General features: G+C 37.2%; 1 protein-coding gene across 10 annotated transcripts in view; it reads right to left on the reverse strand.

Annotated features, from left to right (window-relative positions):
• The window catches only part of WDFY3 (WD repeat and FYVE domain containing 3), a 319,930-nt gene that overhangs the window by 13,329 nt on the left and 293,533 nt on the right, over window positions 1-13,068 (reverse strand). For all 10 annotated transcript variants that reach the window (XM_039539787.1, XM_039539793.1, XM_039539788.1 and 7 more), the window contains 5 exons: window positions 8,385-8,491; window positions 7,374-7,527; window positions 5,336-5,427; window positions 4,796-5,008; window positions 1,351-1,498 (listed from right to left, as the gene is read on the reverse strand). In XM_039539787.1, coding sequence (XP_039395721.1) covers window positions 1,351-1,498; window positions 4,796-5,008; window positions 5,336-5,427; window positions 7,374-7,527; window positions 8,385-8,491 — 714 coding nt within the window. The remainder of the gene's footprint in view (window positions 1-1,350; window positions 1,499-4,795; window positions 5,009-5,335; window positions 5,428-7,373; window positions 7,528-8,384; window positions 8,492-13,068) is intronic.

Here is a 13,068-nt window from a genome sequence, read left to right on the forward strand (position 1 = left end):
ATAACAAACAACAATGTGTTTTATGTTACTGCAAACACACAAAAGCACAACCATTACATAAGCCTCACTGTATAATATTGTTTGTAATTATGTGACAGCCCCCTCTGATCACAGTACAAATACCATGATGCACCACAGAAACTGAAATCGCACATGCTTATATTGTATCAGTTTAAACAGTAATAATGTCACTTGTGCTGTAATCCTATCAACTCGCACAGCTAAACGCTATCAGTATTTGGACAGATCTCCTAGGGATGCCTAGGTACTTGCACTTCCACATGTGGCACTCTTCCCTCCTAATCAGTAAGGGACACTGTGTTGCTGGACATGTGGTCTTTCAGACAAAACAGAGAAGTAAGAGCCTGAACACTTGTCATTAAAGATGACATAATATTTTTTTGTACAGCAAAAACATTGATTCTAAAATCCCAGCCAAATAATTTCATATGCCACATTTCAAATTTGATAATTATAGTCTGCCTGTCTAGCATTTTGAAATAGAGATGGCTATTCTTCACTTGCGCTCTTAGGTGACAGTGTAGTGTTGCTGTGCTCTGTTAAACAGCTGCTCCTTTTCTATCCCAGAGGTGAGTGCTTTTCAATCGTGAATGAAGTAATCACTATAATATCCCTTATCTAACTCACAACGAGTTAATGTTTGTAAAGTGTTTAACATCTTCAGCTGGAAAACATGATATGCGTGCTAAATATAATTTATTAATGAATATTTTAGAACATGTTATCAATAGGAACCCAATTACATTTAATGAGCTATTAACTATTTTGATAATTTTACTGTCTTCTTGTGGTTGAAAAAATTAAAGCCAGACATGACACTATTGCTTCTCTGTGCTATTGCCAGTACCCAAAATGTTCCTTGGAAGTCTTGAGAACGTACTTTTCTCCCATGGTAACACACAAAAACTGAGGTTATGTGGGGCACTCAAGCTAGATTTAAACATTTTAGGTTGTAGGCGGGGCACCCTCAGTAGCAGGTTCTCAGCTCTGGAATTTGCTTCCCTTGATGGTTTCAGACAGTTTGTTGAAATTAAACACAAGCTGTTAAACTTTAGGATGTGGCTTAAGGCTCATTCTTTCTACTTGAAGCCTTGCCCATGAAACAGTTAAATTTAGTTAAAATTGGTACAACTTTCTCGCATAGACAAGGCCTAAGGCAAGTGGAATTGGGGCCTCTCAGAATCTTAGAGGATTGGAGTGTTAAATCTGGAGCTGTAGTGGAGTATGAAACCCAAGAGGTAAGAAGAATCAGAAAAAGGAACATTTATTTAGCAAGAACTATGAACACTCTAGCAAGAGACCAGGAGTAAGTACTGTGCTGAGTTTTACCTTTTACAGGTGCAAGGGAAGGCCTCAGGTTGTCTAAATGATGAAAAAAGATCTTGTCACTTGTGAAACCTGGGGGGACAGACATTCCAACTGCCTCTCCATTGATTCGGCTTCTAACTCGCTTTGGTGGGTGTGGTTTTTTAAATAGCTGTAATGTGTGGGTTAGGAAATAAAACACGCGTTAGTGACAAGATTATAGATTCCCATCAGCGAAGACTTTTAAAGTTTACCAACAGTATGAGATTTACTGTAAAAAAAATTCTATAAATTAGCAAATGTACATAAAGTTCCTCTTATGTTATATAAATGTTTTTGTTAAATATTCAAGAAAAATACAAACCTAAACTAGAATGCAATGAGCGATACATTTTTCAATCAGGATTTTCCTTTTTAGAAAACAATTAAAATAGCCAAGTTGCTGTTTAAAGTGATTTTACATTGTTATTTTAGGCAAAAAGAGATCTTCCTTTTGGCTTTGTTACAAACTGCTGATGCAGCAGTATCATAATATTGCTATCAGTATGATAAATATACACGTAACAGATACTGAAGAATGCATCTAGTTTTTGGAAGTCTCTGCTGAAAAATCCAGGGCAAAAATAAGTTATTCTCCATCCTTTCACTGACTGCTATTGTTGGATTTTTACATTTGAAGTATGAGAATGAATGAGCAAAATTCTCTGTTGTTGAGGTTATTAAAATCAGATCCCTCTATAGTGCAGTCTGTGTTCTGGAACATATGTTCTTTGTATGTAGGGCAGCTATATCTTACTATAAAAATTGAGCTTTTGAACCCTGTCGGGCAGGGTATATCCAGTTTACAAGTGCATGTTTCAATGGGTAGGAACAACACATCATTGGATTAAGGACCACCTCTAAACTGCTAGCTAATAGCAGGGGGCAATTTCATGAAGGGAAGATAGATAAATGAATTTAGATCTATGAATATTACTACATTTATTATAATCTGAACTACAAACTGGTACCTTTTCAAAGTTAAACTACATAAATATATCCCACAAACACCAGGCCATGTTGTTGGAATAACAGACAATCAAAGGGTAGAAAAAAGTCTGAGTGGGCAGGGAGGAGCTGATTACAGCTGACACAGAAGAATCAGATTCTGCCTCATGACTGTTCTCAGCCAATCATATGATGATGAGTCAGTGATTCTGCAATGTTTACCACCTTCTGTGTCTACACTGATCTCTTCAGCAATGTTAAGCAATTGGACTGTGGTTGGAAATGGCCCATCAGAGGTGAAGACATAAATGCTCTATGTTCGCCAAAATATACAGTCAATATAAATACTCCATTTTGCTGATGGTGGGTACTATATATATGCTAAGTATTGTATGTACTTTCACATAATAAACATTTTATTTAGAAATATCTTGTAACCTCCCTTATGGCCATAATTTCTTTAAAAATGATATTGAAAAGGGGAGAGCAAACTACCATTTATTTTCATATTGGCTTTGTTTCATTTCAGTCACTTACACAGCCACCACCTGTTCAGTAATTCTTTCCAGGACAATTTACTAAGAAAGTTGGGGGGCTTTTGAGGCTGCCAGACCCTGCAGCACATCGGTGTGTGCTTTCTTGTAAATTTAATAAATTGTTAATTATAGACATCTTAACATCAGGGCCTCAAATCCAATACAATTTTAAGACTCCTCTTAAAAATCTCTCCCCTACCACATAAACCAAATCTATTAAATCTTACTTCTTTGGTCCCACATATAGCACTAGCATGATGATGGTAAACATAAGAGGAGAAAGCCCCACTGTCAGTACAGCAAAAATACATATAAAACCAACAATGAGGGCTAGATGAGGGAGAGATGTTGGAGGAAGGTTCAAGAATGAAGAATGGGTTAGCAGTTCATTAGGCGTTTTTTGCAAGAAGAAAAAAGATAGGACCTATCTGGAGTGGGGCAATTATGTGAGAGATAGGCACAGGATCTAGTGCAGGGGTGGGCAAACTATGGCCCGGGGGCCGCATCCGGCCCTTGAGCTCCTGAGGGGGAGTGGGGTCCGGGGCTTGCCCTGCTCCGCACATGCCATGGCTCTGCGCGGCTCCTGCAAGCAGCGGTATGTCCCCCCTCTGGCTCCTACGCGTAGGGGGAGCTAGGGGCTCCGCACGCTACCCCTGCTCCAAGCGCCACCCCCGCAGCTCCCATTGGCCGGGACCATGAGCATTCATGGTCTGCCATACAATTTCCATACCCAGATATGGTCCTCAGGCCAAACAGTTTGACTAGCATCCACATTTTAGGATACTTATCCAAACTCTAAATATTGAGGAATTTCCCCTCACTGGTTTTCTATATATTTTTTTGCTATACTGACAGTTGGGTTTGCTGCACTTCTGATTTTGAAATATGGCAGACTGATGCAACCTACACTATTCCTCTGCCACCTTTGGAAAGGTATTAAAAGTACTTGTATATTCCCCAGTCCAAGCATGGGAAATACCTGCTGATATCAATAATACTTCACCTAATGGTAACAATGCAAAAGGAATCTTTTCAGGGTACCTATTGGCAAACCCAAACTCCTTTATCCAAGGGAAATACAATAAACTTTCCTTTTAAGTATTTAATAATTTACAATGACCTTTCAAAGAGAATTTCACCACCCTTCAAAGCTTCAATCCTCTTTGTTTTTAAACGTTGCCTCTAAATTCTGCCAGTTCAATTCTAGCTAGTGACTTATGCCAGCCCTGCCAGAACCAATGTTTTTAAAGCAATTATTTAATAATTTATTTTCAACAGCTACAGTACAAAGAAGAAGAACATAAGAACGGCCATCCTGGGTCAGACTAAAGGTCTATCTAGCCCAGTATCCTGTCTTCGACAGTGGCCAATGCCAGGTGCCCCAGCTTCTGGGAATGAGAAGATGCCAAAGAAAACTAAGCAACCACGTTAAAAAGAAAAAGGGAAATGATGTATCCCTACCTAATTTTGCTACAAGACAACTTGTACAATTAAACTTCCTGTGCACTACGTTGCAACTGTATTCTATCACACAGCAAAAAGCCAGGGAAGAATTTATACAGCACTAGCCTTTTGCAGTAATATACTGGCTCTCTGATGATTTGTTGTTTTTTTAAGCTCCTCCATAAGCTCTTGCCTCTCCTTTTGGAGCATGAGGAAAAAAGGGAGAAATCTCAAGTCTTACTGACAAAACCCAAAGTTTATATTAGATGCATGTAATGGCTTGAGAATGGATTCACCTGAAACTGAGTCTGCATTTCTGCAAATGTATTTGCAATGACAAAACTTGAACTTAAGTTCCAGACAAAGAACAGAAATGCATATTAGAAACTTAAATACCATATATGTTTTGACTGGAATTGCCTTTTTATATGAAAGCATTTGGATATGCTTGGATTTTAATATTTTCTGGCATATAGTTACAATAGGTTAAAGAACATCCTTACCTGTTTGGGTATCTGCCCAAAGTTATTAATGAATCCTATTGTAGCTGTCTCTTTTAATGGGTCATTTATGTTGTATATATCCACTTGCCCTTCATAAAAGAGATGATGGAAGACATTTACAGCTTCTACTGCAGCTGGGCCTTGCTGTTTATAACCAAAGATTAAGTCAATCCATTCATGCAGATGTGCGCTCACAAAATCACATTCCAAAGCCTGTAATTCAAAATTTATGCATTAAACTGAGCAGACAGTCACTGACTGAGTCTATTATCTGACTGTGATGGATGAAATTACACAAAGTTTTTAATATGTTTAAAGAAAAAGCAGTATAATAGCACCTTATTAGCTGCGTCAGCCAATACTGATACTAAGAGCACATGGAGGACCATTGGTTCTTTAGTCCATCAGCATAACAGGGTACCACCCCAAGATGCAGATCAAATAGAAAAGTGATTACAAAGGATGCATTGAGCTCCCTAGACTGGTATTTAAGTCCAAATAAACTTGCTGTGTTTTTTATATTATTAAAATGTTTATTACCTCCCGATGAACTCTAATAAATTCACGAGGATCTCCCTTTGCCCATGGGGGAAGTATCACATCTCCAAGCTTAGTACCATTCTGTTTGCAACCTACAAAATAAATTGAAGTTTTAAAAGCAAAAAAAGACAGTGATGCATCTCAATACGAGAAGAAAAAAAAAATACCTTAATAGTTTTCACTACAGAGAAGCCAAACAAAGTCTTTAGCCCTTCCTAATAAAGAGGTTTTTAGAACTTTAATTTCATCTTGCTATAGCTGTATTTTCTATTTAAATGGTTCTGTGCCACAGGGTAGATACTTTGTAAGGAATGATGTCTTTGTAGAATAATGGAAACAGCCCATGCAACAGCCTCTTGCAGCCATACCACAAGCAGGATCCTTTCTGCATATTTGGCTTGTACTGAATAATGACTGTTTTTTTTAAAAAAAAACAACTTCAGAAAGCTCTATTCCATCCTTTCAAACACACACATGCACAAGTTTTAAAAATACAAAATGAGAAATATCAGAATATGAAGATAAATTCCTCGGATGGAGTGACATTTTGGATGTTAATTATAGCAGACTTTCGGGTCACTTTTTTGAATGTTTTACACTTTTTGAAAGTTTAAACCTGTCTGATTTTAAGTAAGGGAGGACTAGCAGGTGTCAAATGACTAATTACTGAATTCAGTGCCTTTTCACTGATTTATATACCAACAGGCTGTATAATGGAGGAAAATAATCCTGAGATGAAATGGTATAACAGTAAAAACGCATCCCACTAGTAGAATCACACCATGATTCATTTTCTACATATAAGGAAGACTTTTTAAACTACCAGAATATATTCATATACTGCGTCCTCTGCTGTAAACCTTGAAGGACTGTTTCTTCAACCTTTATTCACAGTGAGAAGTACTACAAAAGTCCCACTCTTGAGTTCATGGGATTATGCTTGTAAATACCACTTAATATAAATAAGGCTTGCAGAGCTGGACCCTGAATCTTTTACTCACTGAAGTTTCAATTTTGTTGAAAAAACAAATAGAAAGGGATAGAAATATGAGTTTCAGAATATAAACTAGCCTGTGATAAAGGTTAAGAGGAAACTTTCCCTAAGATCATATGTCTAAACAGGTACAGTAATTGCTATGTTCTTGTGTCTGACTGTGTCATTAGAGATCCTTGGTTCAAGCTTCTAAACTCTTAGGAAATATTCTGCATCAATGATATTGATTTTTAAAAGGTATGGATGATTAGTAATACCTGTTATTGAATTTGCAGCATAGAACTTGAAAAAACTAAACAGTTAATCTCATAACAAAAAATATGATGCTATGGCAGCAGTGATATTTATCTCACATCAGTTATTTTATCTTTCAGTGGTGTGATCTGCCAACAGTTCAGCGAAATTTCACAGCAGTTAAATATATAACAGTGGAAATGATCTATCAAACTTTAAACACATTTCAGCTACTTTTCCTTAAAGAATTTCACTCCTAGAAGTCTAAATATCAAAATTGACAAACACATTATACAAACCCTAGGTTATGTCTGTCCTTCAAAAACATTTGGCCTGAGTATTGAAACACTACTTTAAGACTGGTAGATTATATGGCAGAAAAACAGTCCTCAGAAATTCTCCTACCAAAGCAGGATTTGCTGAATGTACGAGTTCTAATAAAAATGCTTCCCTTGGAAATGTAAATTTACTGTTCAATTTAATTTCTAAAATGCAGTTTTATATGAGTTGCTAAAATGAGTATTTGGTGTTTGAGAAAACATCTTCATTCATCTAAAAGAAAAAGTCAAGATTTACAAACAAACTGTCCAGATTTCCCTATATAATTGCTCATAAACACACAGCATTGGGAAATACATATTCTCATAATCAAAAGATAATTAGGGCCCAGTTCCAGTAAGCCATCTGCCATTTTCTTACCCTGTTACATAAATCGTTGTTACATACATTTTACTGAACTTGTTTTATGTCTGGACCAGCTTTCACTATTTTCATATCCATAACACGATGCGATCAGCAGCTTTTGCCTACCTAGATCAAAGTTATTGGAGTTGAGCAGAAACTCCGGGAGGTAAAAGAATTCTGGGATGAGTTCCTTTACATCTGCCATGTTGTGCTTTGATGCTGAATACCAGGCTTCACGCACACTGTGAAACATTCTGTCAGCCAGGTCAAAGTGGCCACCCTGTAGAATGAAATGAGAAGCATCTTTATACCAGAACATTTCTCAGCACAGCAGACTCAGCCAAGGTCTATAAAACTGTAAAGTAAAACCGTTTGGTAACGTTTTATCTCAGTCAAATAAATACAATAATAAAAAAGGAAAAAACCTCTCCTGCAACAATAGGGTCTAAAACTATGTTTTCTTCTACCAGTTGCTATAATCTTTCTTTGCAATAATGCTAAATATGAAGCATAAAAAATATAAATCTACAGGATTTTTTGTTTAAAAAAAGATCTAGCCTTATTCCAAATATTAGTCTTTTTGGTTGAAATGCTGGCCCAAAGAAAATAAATATTCTTGCCTGATGGTTTCCAGCTAAGAAAATATTTAAAATGTAGCACTGTGAACCCAATTAATTTTCGAGCTGTCAGAAAATTCCAGGCTGTGCTAATGTTTGGTTAATTTGACTCTCATTACTAGACTGACAAACTAGTTTAACAAATTAGTCTTTAAACACTTGAGAACCAAATGAGGGGAACTAATGCATGAGTTCTTTTAACCATAGATGAACAAAGTTGGATTTGAACTATTACTTTATTAAATAAAAAGCTATTTTCTCTCTGCTGAGTTTTTGTGCAGCAAACATTTTTCAGCATGTTCAAACTTCCATCTGAAGGATCATATACATTTGCCTGTTTAAATCTCTTTGCTATTCCAAAGAGAGTAACAATCACCAGGAAGAAAACAATGCAGCTACAGCACTTCCTTTCTTCTACCATGCTTAGTGAGAATCAAGTTACAAGATGATTCACATTTTTACCCATTTTCAAATTTAAACAAGATACAAACAGAGAAAAATGAAATCTCACACAATTTACCTGTAACCTTAAGAATATCTGTGTAAAGGGCTCCATTCGGACAAGATACGAGGCCACTATCATGGCAGATGAATAGTGAGTACCATAATGATAAGCTGGAGTTTCCCCTGATAAAGAAAAATTTAAAAAGTTACAAATGAAGAGGAAATAAAGAGGAAATGTTCATGATAAAATCTGCAGTAAATTAAGAAATTAATAGGTTTAAGAAGTGCTAGACTGTGAGAACAGTATGACCCTGAACACATTAAAAATTGGTATTTGCAGCTTTCATATTTGCGGAACTAAGCCTATTTAAACTTTATGATTTGACACTGAAACCACTTACTTAAATTTTGGCAGTAATCCACTAGTCATAATTCAACAGTCTTTTGCCCAGCAACACTGCACATTTAGCAGTTTTATACTTTGAATAATTGAAACATTCCAAGACAGCTACAATTACTTCTTCTAAAGGAGAATTTTTACTTTTAGCCTGTTCTGTGATGTGGAATTAAAGGCTTAGTGCTCTAATATTTCTCAGAATTGCTGACTACAGATTTTGTAAAGATTTTATTTTATTCATTTGCTGGCAACAACAAGCTATCTGTACAAATGTCTTCACACAATTCTGCTGGATGTTCATAAATGGAACTCTGCCACCTGCTGGTATTGGACAGTGCAGTAACTTTAGAACAATGGTCCTCAAACTTCTGGTAGTGACCTATTAAAGTTGCAGTTAAACTAAGGGTTTGGGAAAGCCAACAGGTGTGAAGGAGCACAAGGTTTGGATGGAGGCATCTCTTAGAGGAGGATTTATTAACGGGGATTCTCTATATCCTAGTAAAGAGGAGAGGATAGAAGTTGATAAAGTGCAGGTAGGAGCTGAAGAGAAACAGTCAAATGAAAGAGTCCCATTCAATTACATTACAGGAAGGCAGACAGCTAAATATTGACAAATTTTTATAAGTGCTTGTATATAAATGCTAGATGTCTAAGTACGAAGATGGGTGAACCTGAGTGCTTGGTATTAAATGAGAATGTCAATATAATAGGAATCACAGAAACTTGGCAAAACAATGATAATCAATAGAGAAGGTACTACCAGGGTACAAAATATATTGGAATGACTATATGAAAACAGTCAAATATAGTAAAAAAGTCTTAAATGAATCAAGCTGTACCATAGAATCTCTATTGTTAGAAATTCCAGGATTCAATAAGAATATAGTGGTAGAAATTTGCTAGTGACCACCTGACCAGGATGGTGATGGTGAAATGCTCCAGGAGATTAGAGAGGCTACAAAAACAGAAAATTCAATAATAATGGGGGATTTCAACTATCCCCCTATTGACTGGACACATGTCACCTCAGGAAGAAATAAAATAAAATAAAATTTGTAGACACCATTAATGACAGCTTGTTGTAGCAGCTAGTCATGGAACCCACAAGGAGAGAGGCAATTTTTGATTTAGTCCTAAAGTGGTTCATTGGATCTGGCCCAAGAGATGAATATAGTGGAGCCACTCGGCAATAGAGACCCTAATGTCATTAAATTTAACAGCCTGGTGGGTGGGAGAGGGGGATACCAAAGAAGCCACCATAGTTGCACTGAACTTCAAAAAGGGGAACTACACAAAAATGAGGAAGCAAAGTGAAATGAAAAATTATAGGAACTGTCACAAGAGTGAAATGCCTGCAAGCTACATGGAAACTTGTTTAAAACACCATAATAGAAGCTCAAATTAAATTTATACCCCAAATAAAAAACATGCCACTATGGCGAAACAACAGAGTAAAAGAGGCCGTTAGAGGCAAAAAGGCATCCTTTAAAAATTGGAAGTCAAATCCTACTGAGGAAAACAGAAAGGAACATAAACTCTGGCAAGTCTAGTGTAAAAATATAATTAGGCAGGCCAAAAAAGAATTTGAAGAGCAACTAGCAAAAAAAAAAAAAAATGCTGTTAATTTTTGTACCTAAATCTGAAGCTGGAAGTCTGCCAAATCATCAATGGGGCCCACCACTGGATGAATAAGGTGCTGAAGGAGCACTCAAGAAAGACAAGGCCACTGTGGAGAAGCTAAATGAATTCTTTGCACTGGTATTCACTGCAGAGGATGTGAGGAAGATTCCCACACCTAAACCGTTCTTTTTAGGTGACAAATCTGAGGAATTGTCCCAGACTGTGGTGTCAATAGAGGTGGTTTTGGAACAAACTGAGAAATTAAACAAAGATAAGTCACCAGGACCAGGTGGTATTCACCCAAGAGTTCTGAAGAAAACTGCCAAACTACTAACTGTGATATGAACTCTATTGCTTACATCAGACTCTGTACTAGATAGCTAATGTAATGCCGATTTTTTAAAAAGGCTCCAGGGGTGATCCTGACAATTACAGGCTGGTAAGCCTAATTTCAGTAGCAGGCAAATCGGTTGAAACTATAGTAAAGAAGAGAATTATCAAACACATAGGTGAGCACAATATGTTGGGGAAGAGTCAAATGGCTTTGATAAAGGGAAATCATGCCTCACCAATCTATTAGAATTCTTTGGGGAGGGTCAACAAAAACATGTGTACAAGGATGATCCAGTGGATGTAATGTACTTGGACTTTCAGAAAGCCTTTGTCAAGGTCCCTCATCAAGGGCTCTTATGCAAAGTAAACAATCATGAGATAAGAGGACAGCTCCTCTTATGGATCAGTAACTGATTAAAAGACAGGAAACAAAGGGTAGGAATAAAGAGTCACAATGGAAAGAGGATCTGTTCTGGGACCAGTGCTGTTCAACATATTCATAAATGATCTGGAAACAGGGATATACAGTGAGGTGGCACAGTTTGCAGACAATGCAAAATCACTCAAGACAGTTAAGTCCAAAGCTGACTGCGAAGAGTTTTACAAAGGGATCTCACGAAACTGGGTGACTGGGCAATAAAATGGCAGATGAAATTCAATGCTGATAAATGCAAAATAATGCATATTGGCAAAATGTAATCCCAACTCTATGTACAAAATGATGAGGGTCTAAACTAGTTGTTGCCACTGAAGAAAGAGATGTTGGCCTCATCACAGATAGTTCTCTGAAAACACCTGCTCAATGTGCAGCACCGTTCAAAAAAGTTAACCAAACATTAGGAACCATTAGGAAAGGGACAGGATAATAAAACAGTAAATATCATAATGTCACTATATAAATCCATGGTCCTCCTAAACCTTGAATACTCCATGCAGTTCTGGTCACCTCATCTCAAAAATATATATTTTAGAGCTGGAAAAGGTACAGAAAAGGGCAACAAAAATGGTTAGGAGTATGGAACAGCTTCCATTTGAGGAGAGATTAAGAAGTCTGGGACCGTTCAGCTGGGAAAAGAGACGACTAAGGGGGGATATGACAGAGGTCTATAAAAGCATGCATGGTGTGGAGAAAGCGAATAAGGAAGTATTTATCCTTTCACATAGGGAGTGCGTTTAAAACAAATAAAGGGAAGTACTTCTTCACACAATGCACAGTCAGCCTGTGGAACTCATTGCCAGGGGACATTGTGAAGGCCAAAAGGTTCTAACAAAGTTTTAGATAAGTTCACGGAGGACAGATCTATCAATTGCTATTAGCCAACATGATCAGAGATGCAACCGCATGCTCTGGGTGTCTCTAAGCCTCTGATTGCCAGAAGCTGGGACTGGATGACAGATGGATCACTGAAAAAATTGCCCTGTTTTGTTAATTCCTTCTGAAGCACCAGGCTCCACCCACTGCTGGAAGACAATATACTGGGCTAGATGGATCATTGGTCTGACCCAGTATGACTGTTCTTATGTTCTTGAATCATCAAATTCTTATCATCTGAAAGAAGGGCATAATAGGAAGGGAGTGCAGTATAAAAATAATAGTTTGGACACATGCACAGATCATATTTTTAATATTTAAGGGAATTATTCTAAAATTGAAAAAAATATCAAATCTAACTCAGTTCTAGGGGGCATTTTACGTTCTTTAAAGGAGTAATATAAGGAGACTGATTGCATTTATTGTCTTCTTCAGATGAATGATTACTTAGTAAATACATGCACTGAGAAATGAATAAATAAACTGTGTAAGATCTAGCTATGCAAAAAGATTCCTATTTCTTTGCCTTGTTTATTTTATTTCAGCAGTTCTCAAGTTGTGGTCTGTGAAGAGCTGCCTGGTCATATGATAGTGGTTTTTATTTATTTCTAGCTGCTAGACTACATTAAAAACTGCTCAAAATATATTGCTTTCCTAATATTACTTTTTCATGTAAACAACTAGTTCCACAGGGATGCTATGTGATCACAATCAGGAGGGTACGTGGTCCATGAGATACTCTCTCTATTAACATGCAGTCTGTAGTCTGGAAGAGTTTGAAAACTCTTGCTTTATTTTTTTTGGCAGCAATTAGCATTTCTCAATGTAGTATTCTGCATATCCTTGATGGATTGAATTATGTCTCTCCTTTTTGCACCGGCACAGGCAGAAATGCCATACAAACCAAGTGGGGCATTTGTCTCTGTGCTGGTGCTGAACTTGGTGTAGGCACCAAAGGGGGAGGGTGTGTACATTCCCAAGAGCAGGTAGAACAGCTCTGAGGGCTGCCTTCACTTGGGTCATTGTAACTACTAGGGAAGATGGGCATAGAAATAACCAAGGCTTTAGCAGCCTCCCACACCAGAGACACCTGTGTGG

This window comes from Mauremys reevesii, linkage group 5 (assembly GCF_016161935.1).
Source record: "Mauremys reevesii isolate NIE-2019 linkage group 5, ASM1616193v1, whole genome shotgun sequence".
In the NCBI taxonomy this organism is placed as follows: Eukaryota; Metazoa; Chordata; order Testudines; family Geoemydidae; genus Mauremys; species Mauremys reevesii.